The sequence below is a fragment of the Hakea prostrata genome, chromosome 1 (assembly GCF_041222555.1).
Source record: "Hakea prostrata isolate BN-2017 chromosome 1, UWA_Hpros_2, whole genome shotgun sequence".
Lineage (NCBI taxonomy): Eukaryota > Viridiplantae > Streptophyta > Magnoliopsida > Proteales > Proteaceae > Hakea > Hakea prostrata.
The window spans coordinates 17665481-17688316 of NC_142600.1; the positions used below are offsets into that span (position 1 = coordinate 17665481).

General features: G+C 35.3%; 2 protein-coding genes across 2 annotated transcripts; both read left to right on the top strand.

Moving 5' to 3' along the window:
* Positions 1–573: 573 nt before the first annotated feature.
* On the top strand, positions 574–10597 carry TPR7 (Tetratricopeptide repeat (TPR)-like superfamily protein). Its single transcript, XM_089167542.1, has 12 exons — positions 574–695; positions 868–988; positions 1715–1945; positions 5023–5079; positions 5173–5301; positions 5718–5795; positions 5950–6020; positions 6272–6324; positions 6720–6915; positions 9065–9638; positions 9725–9868; positions 10013–10597. Exons 2-12 carry the CDS (start codon positions 893–895, stop codon positions 10157–10159), a joined length of 1776 nt encoding a protein of 591 aa, XP_089023668.1. The 5' UTR covers positions 574–695; positions 868–892; the 3' UTR covers positions 10160–10597.
* Positions 10598–11926: 1329 nt separating this feature from the next.
* LOC149027989 (uncharacterized) lies at positions 11927–13424 on the top strand. Its single transcript, XM_089147606.1, has 2 exons — positions 11927–12286; positions 12768–13424. The coding sequence occupies exons 1-2, from the start codon at positions 12154–12156 to the stop codon at positions 13019–13021; spliced, it is 387 nt and encodes a 128-aa protein (XP_089003732.1). The 5' UTR covers positions 11927–12153; the 3' UTR covers positions 13022–13424.
* The last annotated feature ends 9412 nt before the right edge of the window (positions 13425–22836 follow it).

Consider the following 22836-nt stretch of genomic DNA (forward strand, 5'->3'; position numbering starts at 1 on the left):
CATGCACTTAACACACTATTATCATGGATCTATTTTAAACACGTTTATTTCTATCAAATGCCAGAGATGTGTCACGTCATTCATAGTTTATTATGGGAAAAAATCCTCGGCGGCTGTGCACATAAATGCCAAATAATGGGTTGAAATTTAAAACATACTTTCAAATTTTAAAACTTCAAAATAGACTTGTAATTTGTTTGCTTTTTCAGCCTATTATTTAGCATCTATATGCACTACTCAGCACAGGATGTTTTCTCGCCACTGGGTAGCTCAAATTTACCTTTAAAATTTAAATTTTAAATTTATTACGAATAACGGCGGCGTTAACTAAAATTTTTTACCCCTTGGTTTCTGTTTGTTAGAAAAAATTTACCTTTAATTACGAAATACAGCGATTTGAAAGTTCAAACTCAAATCATAATTTACCTTTAATTACGAAATACGGCGATTTGAAAGTTCAAACTCAAATCATAATTTACCTTTAATTACGAAATACAGCGATTTGAAAGTTCAAACTCAAATCATAATTTACCTACAGACTTCTAATAAAGTTAATAACCGAAACGTAATAAACCTTGATTACCCTTTTTGGTGGTATTCCAAAATCTGCTTTCATTCCCAGGAAGCTGCGTATATTCGGTTCAATTGTTCTTCAACTTCTCACTTCGGTTCTGTTTTGGTGGGCGTTCAAAAAGGTATATAACTATCAGATTCGAGATAAATTTTGTTAGGTTTCTTCAGATTCGCGAAAATCATCGATTACCCGTTTCAGTTTCGCAACTGATTCGCTAAACGTTCTTCTGTCTCTCTGTTTTCTTTCGCCTTTCCCCTCTGGAAACCTGCGTTTCGCCGATTCACATCACACAGTCCGGATTTGATTTCAGAGTTGAGAATGCACAACGGTATGATGGATCCTGAATTGTTTCGCATAGCTCAAGAGCAGATGAGTAGAATGTCCCCAGGTGACTTTGCCAAAATCCGAGAACAGGTATTCATTTTTATCCCAATTTTTTTTGCCTCTCCTTTCTTGTTGATTGATCTTCTCGTTTTTGTTTCGTTGATCACGGACCTCTATGCTATTTCAATTTAATGTCTTTGCGCCGAATTCGAGGAACTTGTTATCATCATATTCGTGTTTTCTCGGGATAAATTGAAAGAGTTATAATTCCATTCCAGAAGGTCGGGGGAAATTAAGAAAAAGTTTGCTTGATCTTTTTAACTCACTAGTTATATTTTGAGCCAGAAAATTCTATCCATGTCTGGACGATCATCTTCCGTAAATTTTCGGTTTTCGACTCGTCTAATTATCCGATCCTCGTCGCTTTGATGGTATTTTCCTAGTTTGGAATTGGACCCGGAAACCAGTCTTCAATTCGATTTGCTCGCTTATCTTGCTAATCTCAGATTATCTCTCTGCACCGTTTTCATATGGAGATCCAGGAACTTAGATGATATTGTGATATCAAATGGATTTTGGTTGAACTTTGTGGTTGTATTACTTTGTATCTTAAAGGTGGGGCTAGGCTCCAAAATCTAATTAACGAAATATTTGCTTTACCATACCTGCATAATGCTTTATTCCGCTAGCATAGCACTGTAAAATCTGAAACCCAGACGTCCGTGTATGTTGTTTGGCTTTAGATTACAATACTTATGTTTTTACACCGTATTTATTTGCTTCTTACGGAGAGCTTGTGATGTATTGGCTCGACAGATGATGGCGAATCCTGACTTAGTGAAAATGGCTACGGAAAGCATGAAGAACATGAGGCCTGAAGACCTACGAAATGCCGCCGAACAGTTGAAGTATGCTCGGACAGAAGATATGTTAGACATAGGTTCAAAGATGGCTAATGCCACGCCTGAAGAGATAGCTAATATAGGTGTCCATGCAGAAGCGCGTGTCCAATATCAGTTGAGTGGTGCTCAGATGCTAAAGAAACAGGTATCCTGGAGTAGCTATAGTTTTCTTCCCCGGTATAGTTATTATAGCACACATGTTTGACTAAGTGAATTTTGGATGTTGAATGGGATGCTTGGGCAGTTTTTTTCCCAGGTGGAATCAGATTGCATGATTTGTGCTTTGCTTCCACAAAGCTTGTCTAATTTTTAGTGCATGTTGCCTCCTTGTTATTATCTCTTGCTCAACCACTTGTGCAGGACCAGAGAAAAGCTAAACTCTCGATGATACTCTAATAAAAATACTAGTTGATTCAGATACTAGAAGCAAACAAAATACAACAAACCTTTTGTAACAGCAGTGATCTTTTTCTTATTAGTCATTTGTCAAGCTTGAAGTCCTAAATTTCTGACTGTTTGCGTGGAAGTGATATAAACATTTGGGTATCGCAGTAGTTGTAAGTTTTAAATTGTAACACAACTTCATCTCTAAAACATTTAAAAGATGTATCTTTCCTGAAATTTGGGAGGTGGAGGAGAATTTCTAATTAGCATATCCTTGCTTTAGCTAATTGACATTTCATGATTCCTGCTGGCCTTTTAGTATCTTGTGAGAGAACAAATTCTTTTATGGCATGTTTGGTTACATGAGTTTGGAGATTTCAAATATTTAGAGATTTCAAATCTCTAGAGTCATAATTTATAAAATTAACTATTTGGTTAACCGAATATGTGGAATGAAATTTGTGGATTCATCTGTGATTTTTGTGAATGCACAAATGTTTAGCATTTTTATAGTGGGGATGAAATCTCTGGATTTCACCCCATACCCATAAATCTACAGATTTACATTTTTAGTGTAAAAAGATGAATCTCTAGATTTCATGCATTTAGAGATTTCACAACCAAACGAGTATAAATCTAGCATTCATGAATCTAGAGATTTCAAATCTTTGGATTCATGTAACCACATAGGCTAGCACATTATCAGAACAGATTTTTTTTCTTTTCTTAGAAGGCAAATAAAATTAGAGCAAATTTCTATCACTCCCTTATACTTCGACTCTATTTACTAAAACTCCCCTACTCAAACTTTCATGTCTGATATTCCCCAAAAAACCTAACTCTAACGTCTCATTATCCCCTTATGTTTTTAATGCCCAAGTTACCCCTCTATTTTTTCTCACCCAGTCAGTTTCTCTCTTTCAAGTTGAGTTGGACATGATTTTGTTCAAATTTATTACTTGAACCACCGAATTATATTGTATCTTCTCAACCATTGAAATAAACCCTACCGTCTACTTCTCTCTTCCAATCTTCTCAAACATGGCTGAGAACTTTGCTGTTCAACCAAAGGTATGGCCTCTTTCTCAGTCTTTTTACTGTTCTTTTTATTTTCTTTCTCAGATGTATTCCAATTTGCTTGTTTCACTGTTCTTTTTATTTTAGTTTTTCAGATATGCTCATTTTACTGATCTCTTCCCCTATCATGGTCATTATGATGTATGATCTTCTGCTTGAATGCTAGTTAAGTCTAATTATTTCCTCTAACCTTTTCAGAAATCATTTTGTACGACAGTCCAATTATAGGATAAGGAGGAGGAAAGCAATTAATATGGATGAAAACCTTTTCCTCTCATTCTTTTTTCTTTTCAGGGTTAGAAGAAAATTTAAACTTGTGATTGTTCCAGCTGAACTGCAGAAATTCGTGTACTTCGGATCTTAAACTCTTGTCCCTTTTTCTTCCAGTTTATCTGTTTCTAGCTGTCCCGCATAAGCAGAAACCCAGACAGTAGGGTGTAGACTTCATGGTTCAGAGTCGCATCTTGAAGAATTTTTTTTATCATACCAGCAAAGTAAATCATGGATTCCATTGCAGAAAATTTGTACAATAAAACTGAGAGGACAACAATGACAGTCGAAATTCTGAGAGGAAAGGAAGATTTGTCAGCTATAATCAACACTTGCAAAGTACATTTGACTGTTAAGAAACTGTCAGTCAGAAAGAACAATTATTTATTCTTTTTATTTCAACGGCCTACAAAATTACCATTACCCTAATGATTTGCTGGAAGAACTTCTCTTTCTTCTAGTTCCACGTGTTGTATGCAGCTTCCTCTGAACTTCTCCATATGTTATTTAAATATTTGTTTGTGGATTGTCTTCTGAATACCATGCCTTTCTACTTTGAAGTATGTATTGTAATGCTTAAAAGGCTTGTCTTTCTTATTTCTTAGTGACTCAAAGAGACAGGGTAGTTGATTGGTTCCTTGGCCAGCTCGATTAACTTCTTCTACTCTACGTCTTGCTGATTTTGGCTATAAGGGATGAATATATCTAAGAGGGTATTAATGAACTTGTTAGGTTTTTTAGTAATTTAGTAACGTTTGGTTTCTTTATTGAGGTTGATTGAGTTAGGTGTCATTTGATTTCAGCTTCTTTTTTACTTTTCTTTCTTTCCCCTTCTTCTTCTTCTTCTTCTTCTTCTTTTTTTTTTTTTTTTTTTTTTCTTTTTTTTAAGAAGTTTATTTCAGTGGTTTTTGGTGATTCAAGTAATAAATTTGAACCAAATAATATGAACCAACTCAACTCGAAAGAGAGAAACCGACTGGCTTAAAAAAATAGTGGGGTAACTTTAGTATTTAAGGACAGTAGGGGAGAAGGAGAGCTGATTGTTTGGTTTTTGGGGGAATCAGACATGAAACTTTGAGTAGGGTAGTCTTAGTAGATAAAGTCTAACTATAAGGGAGTGATAGAAATTTGCTCATGAAATTAAGTTCTTCCTTTCCTGTTTGCACATTCTTCTAGAGGACAAGGAATAAAGATCTTTCAGCTGTATCATAAACTTCAGATTTTTTACTCCTGAAGAATGCAGGTTTGCATAAAGTAGATGTTAGAAACCAGATCTCAAAGCAGGGATATTGAAGAAAGAAAACTATTATATTCATGAATGTATGGCTGCTCCTAATCTGCGGCATCAGGAACTATCCTTTCCTTTTCTTGTATTTATATTTACCAAGACTTTTGCTCCAAAAATTGAGCTTAGAACAGATCTTGCTTATTCCTTTCCATCAGTAACATATGGCATATAGTGTGTAATGGTTTAATCGATCAACTTGGCAGGGTAATGAGCTCCACAGCCAGGGAAAGTACAGTGATGCTACAGAAAAGTATTTGCTTGTAAGCATGGAGCGAGGCCTTATCTTTTCATTTTCCTTCTGTTTGTGGAGAATACCTTTTAGTAATCCCCTGTTTTCCTTCTTGAATCTTTAGGCAAAGAATAACGTAAAGGTAGTTCCAGACGATAAAGGTCGAGCGCTTGGTTTGGCATGTTCTCTGAATTTGATGTCCTGCTACTTGAAGATGAGGCAATATGATGACTGCATAAAGGAGGGTTCTGAGGTATGCTGACATCCCCCCCCCCCCCCCCCCCCCAACCCAAAGAAGAAGAGAAAAAAAACTCTTTTTCTTTTCTGGGTTATTAACTGGTGAATAAGTTATTTGTTCAGTTCTATCATGGGGGAGATGTATAAACGGATGAAGACCGTGAAAAGTTAAGTGGAGGGTGGAAATATGTCTTTAGGAATGAGTCTTTAACAGCCTTACAGAGAAAAGAAAATAGGACCCAATATGGGTGATATTGAGACTCGTTGGCATCTAGTTTTAGGAAAGTGGAAATGACTTTTTCCTTGAACCTCCCTTGTGCTTGCAATTGTTTAAGATAGGTAGTCTAACTAGTAAATGGGAGATTGGATGCTTTTATGTTCAGAACCCTTCATAATTCACATGTTTCTTTTTTAAATTAAATTGTTTTTCAGGTGTTGGCATATGATGCAGACAATGTCAAAGCTTTGTACCGGAGGGGTCAGGCTTATAAGGAATTAGGACAATTAGAAGTGAGTTCGTCCGGAAAACCTGCATTCATCTTTGTGTTTTGAAACCACCATTGTTTTTGACATTTTCATGAACAGAACCAGCTTTATCTGTTGGGTTATTACATTTAGCTGACTTTTTGCTTTCTCATTGGATTATACTTCTTGAAACATTTAGGATGCTGTGTCTGACTTGAAGAAAGCACATGCGGTATCTCCACATGATGAAACTATTGCAGCTGTTTTGAGGTATGTTTTGTTCAATGGGTTTATCATATATGCCCGTCTGCTGCCTGTGCATGTGAAGACTAGATACATTAAGACATCTGCTGTAAATGAACAGTAGTAACTGAATACCTTTGCTGCATTCTATCTACCATTATACCGGCTCTTGATTTCTTTTCTTTTTTTATATTTTTTCATTCTCTTAAAATGAAAACGACATATGTAGTTTATTTTTCATTGTGAACAGTGCTAATTAAAGATATCAATTGGTGCAGTGATGCGGAAGAAAGATTGGCAACAGAAGGTGGAGGGCAACGAGGAGCAGGACGTATGTTCAATTTATTTTAATTTTTATTTGTTATCAAATCATCAGACTCCTGAAGGAATATATATTCTTTTTTGGCGGGCCTTAGTGCGAGGGTAATGGTTGCTCTTTGGTGCCCAGGTGGTCACAGGTTTGAGTTTGGAAACAACATCCTTGTGAAAGCAGTAATCAAGGCTGCATTCATTATGATCCTGCCCAGACCCCTCAAGGTCCGGAGTCATATGCTCTGGGTACCATCTTACACGCACACACACTCTCTGTGGGTCAGGTTGCTCAAACTGAGACCTAGTGGGATCGTGGGCTTATCCTCCCACGCTTCACCATTTGTGCTAGTCAGATGTCCTTGTCTCAGAATATTATCCCTTATGTTTAGTTTTTGAGCCTTTATCTTTTCACAGGATTAGTAATTGAAGAAATAACAGAAGAAGAAGTGCACACTCTCCCTGCTGAAAGCTACGAAAGTTCATCATCAACAGAGTATTCTGTGGCACAGCCACTAGAGTGCTCTCAAAGTCAAAGTGTTCCTAACCCTAGTGGGCGTACTACTGAGGCTGAGTGTTTAAAGGATTTGAAAGATGATCCAGAAGCCATCAGGTCTGTTTTTATCTTGTCTTGAATGTGCTTTTCTTCTCTCCTCTTTTAGTGAAGCATCTCAGTATGTTGCACTTTTACATGAAAGGTGGTTGTCCTTATTGATGAAACAAAGGTTTAACACTTCTTTCTTTTCTGTTCTAAGTTTCTAATCACATCTACATCAATCTTGTGTACTGTCTTTTCTGATTTTTGTCTTGAATTTTGGGATCATTATTGACAGCCCCTGTAATCTAGCTTAATTACTACCTCATCCCCTATACTTGTTGAAATTACTAAGCCAACCTTAGACTTTACCTGAAATTACTGATCCCTCCTGCTATTAAGTTCAATTGGTTAAACGATGGCATGGCATCTTTGTATTTTTCAAAAACCCCCAAAATAGCCCTGAGCTTTGTACTTACTTATTCATCTTATCAGGATCTGGCTCATTGAAATAAAAAAATGACAAGAATGTATGGGCAGAAGTTTGGCATCCCATATGATTTTTCTAAATAAGGGTAGTATCATCTTTTGGCTTCTTAATTCTGACAAAGGCAAAATGAACATTACACATCCAACCTTAACAACTTCTTGACACTGTTAGAACTGAGGGGGCAAAAATAATTTCATAAAGAGCAAAATTTGATAAGTAATTAAGCTATAGTACCGGGGGCAATATTAGTTATCCCTTGAATTTTAGTTACTTGATTTTCTAATTCTTTTCATATTGCAGGGTTAACTTCTTTCTCCAATTATTATAGAAGCAAGCTACTTTTAGGCACAATGCAGATTTTATATATTATTTCTCTTTCAGATTGGTTTTCCAGTAAGGGCTTGGGCCCATGGCTGGTCACCAACCTCTTCTAAGTCATGCAGGAGAGGCCCACAGCCAATCCCAGAACTGTAGAACGTTTCTAATCATACTTAAACAATATGTTGGGAATTGTATAGGGATCTAAATATTGGACAATCTGATAGTCTACACTTAAAAATGGAGAAGCAAATAAACAGGGGGAGAACTTGTGCTTTTAGGTGAATGGGTGATTGAATTTCAAAGAAGTGAAGATTGTTGGTGTTCAGTATATTATGCTTTTGACTAGGGGCGTTAATGCCATTAGGGAGACAATACAACTAATCATCTGGGGATAAGATAAGGATAAATTTGAATTGGAAGTAGATATATTGATCCACTGGAATCGGAATCTATGTGGCTTTGGGAATCAGTCCTAGAGGTCTTGAAAGCTTCTGTGCCTCAAAAGGATAAGAAGAGTATTTCAATCTGCACTACTCAGCAAGTCGGAAGAAGAGTTGTCCCTCTGCTTGATAATCATGGAAATAGAGTTCAAGAGGATCCCCTAGATCTGAGAGTTTCTACAGATTTAATGAACATCTAAAATAAATAGTCTACTGAAATTCAGAACATGATTGCCATCATTACCTTAGTTAAGTTTGAAAATCAGAACATGATTACCATCATTACCTTAGTTAAGTTTGTTTTTATCACGGTTAGTTTTGGGATAAAAACAAACTTACCTAAGTCAACATTATCCAGACTAAAATATACTTTACTTCGATGGTTGTTTCTTTCACAATGTCAAGCCTTTTGGAGGGTTCTCATTTGAGATGTAGTTTAAACCCTAAGAGCTATTTCAGTCCCCTATTGTAGAAGAGCGAAGTCACTGGCACTTTTTTCTAGTTTGAACTCTGCAATATCTGTAGGTGCTATGCTATGACTTGTTACGGGCTGGGTTTCGACAATTGCAACTAGGTCCAAAAACTGATTGGTCTTGGAGCCATTTATATCTCATCACCATAGTTCAGAAAAGTCTGGGTCCCATTTTGGCCATGATGAATTTCCAAGTTACCAAAATTCCGTATTTTATTCTTCTAAGTTTTGCTTAAGCCATTTCAGTGTGCAAAAAGACCTGAATCATTGAAATATCGATTTCCAAAATGAAATTACCGAACTTCAGACAGGATGGTTCATTTTTTAGACTGAAATGAAGTGGCTTGTTCTCTAGTGATCACCTGGTTCAACTGGACCTTCTTGTTACAAACTTGTTTACTGTTCTCTGGTCTCTGTCCATTCTTCTTGTCCTGTAAATGTATTTTTTTGGCATTTGATCCCTTTCCAGTGAACCTGATTGTGAATATATTATGTATGTTGTAGGTCTTTTCAAAAATTCATTTCAAATACCAACCCTGAGTCCTTGGCCAGTTTGAGTTCTGGAGGGGTACCCCCAGACATGCTGAAGAGTGCCTCAAGTATGATCGGCAAGATGCCACCTGAAGAACTTCAAAAAATGCTTCAAATGGCTTCATCATTTCAAGGAACAAATCCATTTTTCCCCGGAGGGACCACAGAGTCAAGTTCAAGATCAGGATCATTGCCGCCAGATGTGTCACCTGACATGCTAAAAACTGCAACTGATTTGATGGGTAAGATGTCACCAGAGGAGATGCAGAATATGTTTGAAATTGCTTCTTCATTGAGAGGGAAAAGTTCCGTTTCAACAACAAAAGCAGTTGATACCGATAGTCGAGGATCAGAGAATGAGTCCAAATTCTCGAAGGCCACAGGAATTTCCACAATTAACCAGAATTCTGATGTAGGCGAAAGTAGTTCTAGTCAGTTCTCTTCAAATTCTAAAATGGGGTCATCTCTGTCACCAAATTTTCCTAACTCAACCGCTGATTTGCAAGAACAGATGAGAAACCAAATGAATGATCCAGCAATGCGTCAGGTATTTATGGGTCATTATTTTTAATCAGTTTGGCTGTCTTCCTTCTTCTTTTGTTTCAGACTCTTAGGACATGTTCAAATGGGCAGATGTTTACATCAATGATCAAGAATATGAGTCCAGAGACGATGGCAAGCATGAGCGAACAATTTGGAGTAAAGCTTTCACGGGAGGATGCAGAAAAGGCTCAACAAGCAATGTCTTCTTTATCACCCGAAAACTTGGATAAAATGGTACTTACTTGACTTCAGTACCCCAAATGTGAACAATCCATGGACGGAAGCCACTGGTTGGGGCTTGCTCCTGGGGTCTGTTTTTTGTCTTTATTATTAAATTGCTAGCAATCTTCAGAGTCATATGTATGCTTTTGTTTTCAGATGCGTTGGGCAGATAGGATACAGAGAGGGGTTGAAGGTGCCAAAAAGACTAAAAACTGGCTTCTGGGAAGACAGGGACTGATTCTTGCCATATGCATGCTCATCTTTGCAATTGTACTTCATTGGTTGGGCTTCATTGGAAGTTGAGACTCACTCATACTTTCTTTGTGACATCAAGACTTCTCACGGAGTATAACCGGTTCACTTTAGCTTGATGACAGGTTGCAGTTACCCCGTTGATCTGGTTATTGTACAAGATGTAACCATTCGATTGGTTCAATGATCTTTCATGTGATGGGAAACAGAAAATGAAATGCAACCACTGGAGATATGGGGAAAGAGATTTTGGTAAAGATACCAATTTGTATGATCTATTAGGAGCTTTTTTTCTTCTTTTTTTTTTTTTTTCTTTTTTTGGGCGGGGGGAAGAATACTGTTGGATATATTTGAAAATGATATTCGCTGAAGTTCATTCAATTTGAGACAATTTATTAATGGCAAGTAGGGAAATATCTGAGTGTGTTTCTCATGTATATAAAGTATCTGGAGTGAAAAAGGGAGGCACGCATGGATCACTCTGAGTCAATTTGATATGGTATTAAATTAATCCCTGGTTATGTAGTGTGTTGTCAACTGGTTGGTTTTCTCGGTAGTTCTTCTGTTTTCTAATAAAATTTCTCTTTACCAAAAAGAAAAATTAATCTATGGAATATCAAAAGATACGAATATGTTATACCATCATTGGTTGTGGTATGGTTCATTTGTATCATTTTATTCATATCATTTATCGAATAGTACAATTTTGTTGTATTGATACATATTATAATATAATATAGTGTAAGTAATATGATACAGTTTTCATTAATAGTATAGAAAATTAACACTCTTACCCTGATCATTTTGAAAAGAGGAAGAATAATAATCTTATTAAAAATCATTAAGAAGGAGATATCACTCCACTATACCAAAATATTTAATGGTACATATTTCACTATACCAAAAAAAAGCAGGGGTAAGGCTGCCTAGAAAGTCCCTTCCCTAGAACCCACCAGTATGGGAGTTTTGGGTATGCCCTTACCTTGTTTCACTATTCTGCTGTGGATGGAGACCTTAACATTTCATTTTTGTTTTTATGCTTGATTATTTTATTGTATTATTATGATTATATCATCTTTAAATAGCGTATTTTAGATCCTAAGCATTTTTGTCTCTTTTTCATATAAAATTATTCAATAATTTTGTAAAATAATGTTCCATTACATCATGGTGTGTTTCATTAATCACTTTCTCAACCATAACAACAACAACCCCAATAAGCCTTATCCCATCTTATATCATCTTCTTAAAAACTTTAAGTGGGCGAGTTTCGACCAAATTTTTTTTCCTAGGAAAAGGTTTATATTAAATGTTTAATATTCTGAGAACTTACCTGAAACTAGTGAATCTTATTAATTAATGTTTTTTGGGTTTGAACCTACAATTGTAGATTCTTTTTCAAGGCTTCATCCACAGGCATGAGGCTTGCATGAATTATGGAAGTAGGTAGGTTGATGCTCCTTGAAAAAATTATATATAGACTAAATATAGACAAGAAGATATAGCATGAATCATTTTGATTGAATGATAGTAAATTATGGATTCCAATGACCTAAACAGGTTGCTTTAGTCAAACAAACAAACTTGAATTAACAGATATCATTGATGATCCAAAGATTTATACCCAAAAAGAAAAAGAAAAAGAAGGGTTGCTGTTGGTTTTGGGTGAGGATAAAGGAATCTGTATAAGTTTAGTAGGAGTTTGTTGGATTTATTAAATTTGATTATATTTTTTGACCCAACAAAGTCAATGGCGTACATGAATCTCAATTGGGATGAAATCTAAGCCCTCTTCTTCTTCTTCTTCGTCTTCGTTCCTTCAACTGGTTCTTTCTCCTCTCAACTTCTGATTTTATGTTCTTTCTGGTTTGTGTTTTAAGATGTTTTGCTTCTCCTCTACTCTTATAATTCTTTCATTTAAAGAGGGATTCTATGATGTCTGAAGCCTCATCGGTTTTGGCTTGAAGAAGAAAGGAGATCTCATTTCTCACTCACTACATCAAAAGAAGAAGAAGAAGAAGAAGAAGAAGAAATCAGACACAGAGATGGAAAGTAGTGCTGGATTTGGAGGACTCATGGCGGTTTTCGCAGTATCAGGAAGCGTCGCTCTGCTCACTCTTCAAGTTCATAAACGTCTCCTCTCTGACTTCATGAAGAAGGTTGAACTTGAATTCTCTGGTAAGATCGTCTTCCTCTTCGCCATTCATTTCTGTTGAAATTGCCAAGCCTGAAACAGATTCTCCGATATTTTTCTTTGTTTCTTCTTTTTGATCTCAGTCTTTCTTTTCTCTGAATTTCTTCAAACAAACGTTTAATCCCTTAGGTATACCTTTTTTTAAATGCTTAAAGATTTTTTTTCCCGCTCTAATTCCACTAAATATCATTTTCTTTCCACTTTCATCTTTGAAGTGTTTTTCTAAAAACACATGATGTTGAGTTGCAGTACTTCTGCAAATTTGTTTTCATTTTGTGCAGATGAACATTCAATGCAGCATTAATGATCAATCAATAACTATTGTGTTTTAAATCTAAGAATTCAACAAATTTGACGAATTCATCATTAAAGAAAGAATGTTTATTATATTGACCAAATTCACCATATATTTAATTTGTGTCTAATTTTTTAAGCTTATCAAAATTTTCTGCTAATTTATGATAGGCATTGGAAGATGTCGAGAGAAGAAAAGGGTTCGTTTTGCAGACGACGTAGTTGAACCATCATCAAACAACAAAAAATACCGAGAGAATCATTCAAGAGAAATGCTGGAGAAGGCGAAGAGGAATCTAGAAGGTGCTGATAATAATTCTTCAGCAACAGTTGAAAAGAAGATCATGCCACTTAATAGGCTTGTTCTTTATAAAGGAGTTATACAATATAAAGCACTCCGAGGATGCTCTACATATAAATTTTAGATCCATACGTTTTACGGTTCAAGAAATTTTGTTAGACTAGATGAATTCTTTTATTCTTTTTACTCTTTATTTCCCATGAATTCCTATTAGGGATTAAATTCATGGGTTTTCAGTTGAGTTTTTAATGATGTTATGGGCAAAATATGATGTTAAATAATTGAGATCAAATTTATAGAATCAGGAAAGATACTTTTATGTATTTATAAATTAAAAAAAATCAGAATCAAATAGAAATTTTTTTTTAAAGTTTTCGATCAAAACATAATTAAAGAAAACATTAGTGATCAACCGACGAGAACCACCAACAACATTTTCATTTATTTTACATGTAGCACACTCATATACACACAATTTGCATGTCATATAGTTAGAATCTTAAATGAGTGATTTTTGTTGGTTACCTCATTTTTCAGCCAAACAGACATAAAGTCAATAAATGTCTATCTCATGAATCTTTCATCTTGATGTGGTGGGACTCTTCAAGGTACTTGTTTCACATGTACTCAATAATGAAATCACAAGAAAGCAAAAACTAAATGAAAATGAAAGAAGAGAGAAGTGATATTACAGAATCAACTCAACTGAATAAAGTGAAGCTCATTTTTTTTTATGAGAACCATCCAAGTCTAGTACATTTTGAGTTAAAAGGTTATATGGTATATTGGATTAAGGGCCTGTTTGGTTACATGAGTCTGAAGATTTCAAATATCTAAAGATTTCAAATCTATGGAGTTATAATTTATAAAATTAAATGTTTGGTTGTAGAATGAAATTTGTGGATTCATCCTAAAAAACTCTTTGATCGACGTGATTTTTGTGAATGTGCAAATGTATAGATTTTTTGAAATCTCTAGATTTCACCCCTTACCTATAAATCTACAGATTCACATTTTTAGTGTAAAAAGATGAATCTCTAGATTTCATGAATCTAGAGATTATTACAACCAAACAGGTACAAATCTCTCGATTCATGTATCCAAACAGGTCCAAGGATTTTTTAAATTCATATCTGTTAATTGATTCTTGAATTACAATGCCTAAGGGAGATTGATTTTCTTCCAATGTATACGAAATCTTCAAAGGAGCAAAAGATTTTCTCATACTTTATTTACAGATATATGAATGCATGCATTTGAAAACCATAATAGGTTTAACCAAAAAAAAAAAAAATCCCCAATCTAGGATTTCTTAGATTAAACAAAACAGCTTTGTCAAGAGAGGACTTAGCAATCTCTTGATATTTTTGTAATTTTTTCTTATTAATATTGGCCAATACGTTACAGATTCTCAACAAAATCTGATACAGTTTTGCTTCAATGCTACGCATTAAATGCACAGGATTTGTTTAATCTGAAAATGTTGGTTGTTGGATCAAGATCTCGGTCGAGACTTTGATCTCGACCGCTTGTTTTTAATGATCGAGGTTGAAATTTTCATGTGCATTAATTAGCTAAAGCTGGATCCTTAATTTTGGGGCCCAAGAACGTCGAAAGACGTACATGAAGTTGGAATTCAGCGAGAAAAACATCCTCTACTGTGTGCAACAATGCACATATAAACCAAACTAGTGGTTGAAAAAGCAAAGAAAATTCAAGGCTATTTTGGACTACTCAAATTTGAAATCAAACTTTTTTATATATATGTAAATTGCTGTGCAGAACAGAACTTGGATTTCCTTGTCTTAAGTTGTTGTCCTTCCCCAGTTCTTGAAGTCGAACTCTGATTCCGCGTTCTTTTATGGGTTTGTGTTTCACATGTTTTGCTTCTGGTCTACCTTCATGATTCAGTCTTTAAAAAAGGGTTTCTGTGATGTCTGAGGCCTCTTCAATTTCATCTGTAAGAAGAAGAAGAGAAGAAAGAGATCTCATCCCACACTAAGGCATCGAAAGAAGAAGAAGAAGAAGAAGAAGAAAGAAAGTAAAATCAGACATAGAGATGGAAAGCTCTACTGGGTTTGCAGAATTAATGGCGATTTTCACAGTGTCCGGGAGCGTCGCTCTGTTGACTCTTCAACTTCATAAACGCCTGCTCTCTAACTTCATGAAGAAGGTTGAACATGAGATTTATGGTAAGATTTTCTTCTGCTTATTCATCCATTTCTGTTGAATTTTCTTGCGAGCTTGGTTCTCGAGCATCTTCTTGTTCTATATTCAAAGAGATTTTCCAGTCTTTGTTTTCTTTCTTTCTAGTGATTTCTTCTTGCCCACTTGTTTAATTTCAGTTATGCTTTTTCTTTGAAATTAGAAATCTTTTTTATTCATTTTTTCTCAAAATCATCCTCAAGAATCAAGAATTATAGTTCCCATCCCACCACACATCATTTACTTTTCCTGTCTTTGTCACTCTCGCAAAACTGTATCAGTAACTAACTATTCCGATTATAATCCAAACTCAAATAAATTTGATGGATTTTCTGTTCTTTTGAAAAAAAAAATCCTAACTGTATCATGGGATTGTATGGTCTTGGATTCCTCCACCTTCGAAGCCCAGTTTATAGGATTGAATTCCCCCAAATTCTGCATTAGAAATCTAATCACGACATCTATAAGATTGCTGTGCATTTCATGAACGCATTCTGAGTTGATTTTGATGTCTTAGGCACTGGAAAATATCGCCAGAAGAAAAAGGTCCGGTTTGCAAGTGACGTGGTGGAGCCTTCATCAAACAACAAAGAGTACAGAGAGAGATAGAGAAAAGCAATGCTATCAAAGATTCAAAGTTGAACAGCAGATAACGATGCTCCACCAACAAACTCCCTGAGCTTCTATAGGAACAAAATCCTGGGCTTTTAAGTTCTAGATTTCACTTGTAGATTCAGATTATATTGCAACAAACTTCTGGGCTTTCTTATTAATGGCCTCTCTCTAGCAAATCAATCAGATGTTCATATGGCTTATGGTTGTTTTTCTGGCAATGTGTTCATATTGACTATGGTGTTTTCATTTTGTGATCATTGTGCATCCATGGAATATGTTAGAGTTTTGCATTAAGAAAACTAACGTGAAAACGATAAGGACAATAATTGTTTCGAATTTCAAATTCAAGAGAATTGTGTACCAACTATCTTGTTGTGAAATGGATTTAGTAAATTCAAATGTAAAACGAATCTTAGAACTAGAAGCTAATAAATAAGTCTAGGACTTTCTATAAAACTTCTGTATGAGATATACCATCGTGATCAATAAAAATAACTGAGAGAACCCATGTAGTAGTGGATGTAGGTTGCACACTTTAGGTAGACATACCACTGGAAATTTGAGTTGTCTTCCTCATCTTTTTCTCTTCTGTCATCTTCTCAAATCCAAAATTTAACACAGTACCAGAGCATGTGCAATTGGTACTTTTAACATAATACGGTATTGACTCCTTGAGTCCTTCAGTCCTTCAGTCCTTATACAATAAAATGGCATGAAAGGAAAAGGACCACAACCAAAACCCAGGAGAGGAGGAGAGGAGAGGAGAGAACCACAATGAGAGGGGGCAAATTAGAGACGAACACAGATGATAAAAGAGTGTTTGGTTATGTGGGCTTTTGGGGCTAGGGAAGATAGATGGTGCATGGACTGGTTTGAGTAATTAGCAGACCCACGTACCATAGCAATTTGGGTTGGCCCAATAAGTAAAGTAAGATGAGCCCATGTTCTAATCTATAATTATAGGTTTGATCCATCAAATCCAGACATTAGAGGACTACATCTAGAGATATCTAGAGCTATCTAGGCTCTTCACTTCAGTTCTCTAATTTGTATAATGGTGTGTGAGATATTAAATTGTCACAATCAAATTAATAATTTGTTCTCTCCTGCTTCGTCGCCCTGTGGCAGCGGCATCCTTGAGGGTTTGTTCTCCGCCCGGGCGGGCCGGCCAGTGGATGGTGGTAGACTATCCAAGGTACGGCTTATAGTGTTACAACCGATCAAGGGTTTATTGGGCTCAACCCATCTCTTAGATTTTATTTTGCTTCTTATGTTTTGGTTTTCTGTCAATATTTTATTTCAAAGTTATGAATGAATGAAGTGTTAAACTTTTGGAGAAAAAAAAAACAATAAGAAAATAATGATTTATTGAAGATTGACGGGTGATAAAAATATTGAAAAGATATAAATTGCATTAGATAATATAACTGTGAAAAGTAAATAATAGTAAAATACCAAACAAAATCTATTATTATCGTTTATCTTATGGTTTTTCAATTAGCCTAATGATTAAAGATGCTCGATGCAAGAATATTCTAGCTTAAGCGTGTGTATGTGCTTAGATTTGACTCTGGTTGAATTTTTTTTCCCACCATATAATTATATAAAATGTCTTAACGAAAATCAAGATTTTCTCAAAAATTTAAATAAAAAATAATAAAGTTCAGAGAAAATTTGGGGTGAAAATAAGTGATCTCTTGGGAAGAAATATAGAAGTGTTGAGTTAGCAAGCAATTAATTGGCGTGACCACCAAACACAAGAAAGCTTCCCTTTCATCTATTTTTAATACAAGACAAATGTTTATGTAGAAAATGTAATCTAAAAGATTAGTGCCATAGGTGATGTGATAAATTCTAATCTTATGTAGTTTCAGTTCAAATAATGTAAGATATGAATCCAATAGCTGTAAACATAAGTAGTTTGGGTAGTTCGAGATGAAGATTCACAATACCAAATTAACAGATACACGAATCCATATCTCCCATGAGCGGCATCTCTCGATGAGTACTCTAGCCTTTTATGGTTACCCCAATTACTCTTTTTTTTTTTTTTTTTCTTTTGATAAACAGAAATTAGGGGGGGAAAAAGAATATATTTTGTAATTAATAAAATTTATTATTATCATTTTGGGGTCAATTTCATTTATTATTTTTATTAGTATTAGTATGGTATCAAGTATCAACCCTCCCTAGTGCCCTATTCGGTCATCTCCTGTTTCAGTTTCTCTGGGTCGCTCGCTGGCTCGCTCGCTCGCTGGGTCTCTCATTCTGTGTGTGCCTTTCTGTTGTTGTGCCTCGTCATTTCTCACGGCGCAGCAGCAGCAGCAGCAGAAGTACAAGTGGAGAAATCTTCACCGCTCCAATAGAGAGTTTCACGGCGGTTTTCGAGGGAAAGAGTTGGATCCAGAGGGACACTCTCTGTTATGAAGACGACGACAGGGTGGGTCGTTACCGAATCTGGGGAGCACGCCGCTGCTAATATGAGACTTGTTCCTCCTCCTACAGCGTTCTTCGCTAACAATTAATTCCTCTTCTTCTTCCTAACCTAATTCCTATTCCACTCTGGGCTCTGGGTTCTGGGATCAGGAAGAAGAAGAAGAAGAAGAAGAAGAACATTTTAGCAAAAAAGAAACACCCACTTCAATTGGGTCTCAATTTCTTCCACTCTCTCTAGCTTGTTTGATCAAGATTTGTTTCCACTCTGGGTCGGGGTCTTTATTTGGGAATCGTTCATTCAAACCCATCGACCATTGGAGGAGGGACTCACTCACTGCGATGGCTGGGCTGGCGGAATCTGCTTTCTGATCTATCGTTGTCGTCAGCGAGAAAACCTACGAGGTTCGATTCCTTCCTTTTGTTTGTTTGATTGATTGAGAGAGAGAGAGAGAGGTTATTTATTCTATTCCATGAATTGCCAAACCGCCGCCATGAGTCATGATATCATGCTGGGGCACCACCAGTCTGTCAACCATCGACGCCAACTTCTTCTGTCGAGCGAAGCGTCAAAGAAGAAACCGAAGGTGACGTTCGCGGAAGTGGCCGGAGGAACCACGGCAGACTGCGCCGCCATATGCTGCTGCTGTCCATGTGGGTTGGTTAACCTTCTCGTCCTGGCCGCTTACACAGTGCCAGCGGGGCTGTGCAAGAAGGCCTTGAAGAATAAGAAGAAGTCGAAGAGCTCGAAGAAGGGTATGATGCTTCAGCAGAGACATGATGATCATCATCATCAGTGCATGTGCGGTTGCGATGAGTCAGGAATTCAGGTTCATCCGATATCAACCACCCAATTGTGGCCTTCTTCTTCCTCCGTTGATAATAATAATAATCCAGAAAAAGACGAGCAGACGGAAAAGAAGGTTCTGGAATTGGAGAAGGAGATGTGGGATCGTTTCTACAGTGCTGGTTTCTGGAGAAGCCCTTCTCAGAAATAATATACATGTACATCTTCTCTTTCTTTTCTTCTTCAAAATCTCAACTTCTCTTCTTCTGTACGTGTCTCTTTCTGTCTCTCTGCGTGTGTGTCGCTCTGAAACTGTGATTTGTTTTTGTTGTTGTTATTATTGTTATTATTATTAATCATTTATTTGTTTGGAGTGAAAATTACTGTTGATGTCGATCGTTTCTGTCTATTAGTACTATTTGGGGGGAAAAAACTAGTATTCTAATGAGTAGGATCTCATATCTCAGCTGCCCAGCAATCTGGAATTCCAATGGCGGAGAAAGAAGAATGAATGAAAATGGTCCATCGATCTTTCTTCTTTTATTTTTAACAATTCCACAACGAGGGAAGAGACCTGAGAGTGGAGCGGTGTTTCCTGTTGAAGCCATTAATTAGCAAAGAGAGTAGTAGCAGCAAACACCAAACAAACTGAAAACAAAATATAAATCGATCAAAGCAAAATTCAGAAGAAGATTTGTCAATTGATGCTGGTGTCTGGAGTTGCAGAGAAATATATATACACTTCGATTCTTTTGGTAATCACTCGATAATTTAGTGGCTGTTTTGTTCTCCATTTTAAGTACTTCATCTTCACAGCAGCAGATCACGCAAGGAGACCACCAGGTTTAAACACCTTGCAACCTCCTCCTATCAGCGGGGTAGTTTTTTTTTTTTTTATTTATGCAAATATAAAAAGTGGGCGTTTTCTTAAAAGACACCTAAATAGCCTAGAAGACTAGTTTAGTGGCTGAATATATGTTAGGCCGATTCAGTTTCTGAAGCTTTCCCCCATCTCCGGACTTAATTAAATGCCTTTATACAAAAAAAAGTCTAGCTTTTTAGTATATGTGGAATTCAGCTTTTAAGCCATGAAAAATAATGCCTTTGAAGGGCAATTAACTTAATATTTGAATTGCTAAATATTAGTGCTAAGACTATAGATAGTACCTTTTATATCTTTTCATTCCATCCCTTCTCAAGTGCTTAGGCAGACTAGCAACAAAATTTCCAAGGAAAACTTATATATGGAACAGATGTATGTGCAATGTTATTTTAAATGAAGTTTTATTTATCAGCCAAAATATTCCTTCAAGGGTGTGTGCGTGTACTACTAGCAAGTGGGCCACCACAGATTGATGAGATGAAAAGATGGTGTCTTTGGGCTGGTCCATGACTGTTAGTGCAAAATCTTACCCAGTGAGAAAGTGGGCTGAGTAAACAAGGCCCAAGCTTGCTTTTTTCACCAAGCCAATCCAATTCAAGTTCTCTCTTCTTTTCTATTTTTCTTCTTTCTGTACTGCTGGAAGTAAAAAAAGAAAAAAAAAAAAAAAAAAAAAGAAGAAGAAGAAGAAGCAAACAATGAAAAACAGAATAGATCATTTGGTAGTGAAGGTGTTGATGAAGAACAACTTCATTCACCTTGACCTTGACCTTAGCCTATTATAGCATTTTACCGCGGTCCACTTTACACCATCAGCCCTTCTTCTTCTTCTTTTTCTTCTTCTTAATCATCAGCTGAGAAAATTTTGTTTTCTTACTCACTTTCAATTATTTTCCATCCATCCATTCACGCGCTTATAAGACCATAACCTTAAAGTGGACTTGAAGGCCTCGCCCATCATTGTCTTAACAATTTTCCATAGCAAGGCTCTTGTCTAAAATTTCTAGTCTATCTCCTCATTTTCTTTTTAGATGGAGAATTTTAAATAAAGGGTTTGACTACTATAAATATGTACGTGACTTCACCTCTAATCTTAAAAGAATTTTAAGAAAATTCTAACTTTTGATCTCACATTAAAAGAAGTTTTCTTATACCAATTGTGACAACTCCTTCAAGTTATATATCAAAATTTATAATATTCTCGATGGATTAAGACCAGCTCATGTCCTCTCTTCACTTGTTTCCACAATCTGTCAAAATCTCATCGATCATCTAAAGAGAATCCAATGAAATCAAAACAGCTGAGATGTTGGTATTATCCTCTCATCGTCATAGATGGGATCCACCAAGTCATCATTTAGAATAGTATGTACATCAAATGTGATAAACCTTTAATTAATTTTGAAACCTACACTTTGGTTGCTGAAATACTATTGATGAAGCCAACCAACAAATAATAAAGATACTAGGATGGATTTTACACGGGTTTGGTTTGTTTATTTATTCCCTAACTTTTTTTTTATAATATTTGTGAAGAATATATAGAATTGACATGCCCCTTCAAACCCCCCCCTCAAAAAAAAAAAAAAAAAATACACAAAATATGCTTTGTCTCTCATCTAAAAGCATCTTGTCCAAATAGTAATGTGAATTAAAATTAGACTTGGAATGCAATTATTTTATAATTTTGTATGGCCTGTTTGGTTACATAAGTCTGGATATTTCAAATATCTAAAAATTTTAAATTTATAGATTTCAAATTTGTGGAGTCATAATTTATAAAATTAAATGTTTGGTTAACCGAATATGTGGAATGAATCCGTGGATTCATATTACCGAAAAAGAAAAAAAAATATGTGGATTCATCAGTGATTTTTGTGAATGCGCAAATATTAATTAGTGTTTTTATAATATGGATGAAATATTTGAATTTCTCCCCGTACCCATAAATCTATAGATTCACGTTTGTAGTGCAAAGAGGTTTCAAATCTCTAGATTCACAAATGGGAGATTTTTAGTCGTTTGGTTGTGTGAATCCTTAAATTTTTGAAATCTAAAAATTTTCATTTTTACACTAAAAATGTGAATCTATAGATTTATGGATATCCAGAGATTTCATATTTATTATCAAAGCATTAAACATTTGAACTATAATTCAATAATTTTTTTTAGGATAAATCTACAAATTTCATTCCAAAAATTCAAGCTAACAAAACAATTAATTTTATGAACCAACCATGACTCCAGAGATTTGAAGTTTATAGATTTGAAATCTCTAAGTTTTAGGTGAGAAAGATTCGTAAATTGGTAGATTTTGCATGGGTTAACCATTCTTTCATGGGTTTCATGCGATTGCAATTAAAGTTAAATAATTACAAGATTAAATTAAATCTTTAAAAATTATCCATGGTGATTGAGTGTTTCTATCAAAATCAAAATCAAAATGTTTATTAAATATAACATTTTTAAATAAGAAGATGATCACATATTGATGGATTAATCAAATATCACCAATATACAAATATATGATATTTTATTATAAAACTAATTTGAATGGCCTGCCTTCATTGGTGGAAAATGGAATAAATTATTGATTAATCCAATATATATTTTAATGAAATCCAAATTAATACATTAGGTAATGCTACGGTTGGAACGCATTTTTTCTCTCCTTTTAACTTCTTAAGTGCATATTCATGTCTTTTATGTTGACATCGAATAATTATAGTGGGACAAGAACCCTGCCTTAAAAGAAATAATAAATAGAATAAAGTTATATATTATTATACCAAAGAAATGGTATATCCAAAAAAAAAAAAAAAATCATTTTTTATTATTAGTGAAATTTGGTTACACTATAATTAGTTTTAGGTTGAGTTTAAGAAATTCAAGAGATTTTCTCAACATTTATAAAGAGAAAAGAGACTCTATAAAATCTTTTTTATGAAAAAAAAAAATTCTCTTGTGCACATCTCTCTGCTGTGCAAAGTAGTGTTGCATCACAGTATGACATGTGGCA

Bases quoted from the DNA above. Each gene is read 5' to 3' on its own strand.
- TPR7 (XM_089167542.1), top strand. From the start codon at position 893: ATGCACAACGGTATGATGGATCCTGAATTGTTTCGCATAGCTCAAGAG. The intron at 5,302-5,717 runs GTATGCTGACAT...ATTGTTTTTCAG, and splicing joins GCATAAAGGAGGGTTCTGAG to GTGTTGGCATATGATGCAGA. The intron at 6,916-9,064 runs GTCTGTTTTTAT...TGTATGTTGTAG, and splicing joins GATGATCCAGAAGCCATCAG to GTCTTTTCAAAAATTCATTT.
- LOC149027989 (XM_089147606.1), top strand. From the start codon at position 12,154: ATGGAAAGTAGTGCTGGATTTGGAGGACTCATGGCGGTTTTCGCAGTA. The intron at 12,287-12,767 runs GTAAGATCGTCT...AATTTATGATAG, and splicing joins GGTTGAACTTGAATTCTCTG to GCATTGGAAGATGTCGAGAG.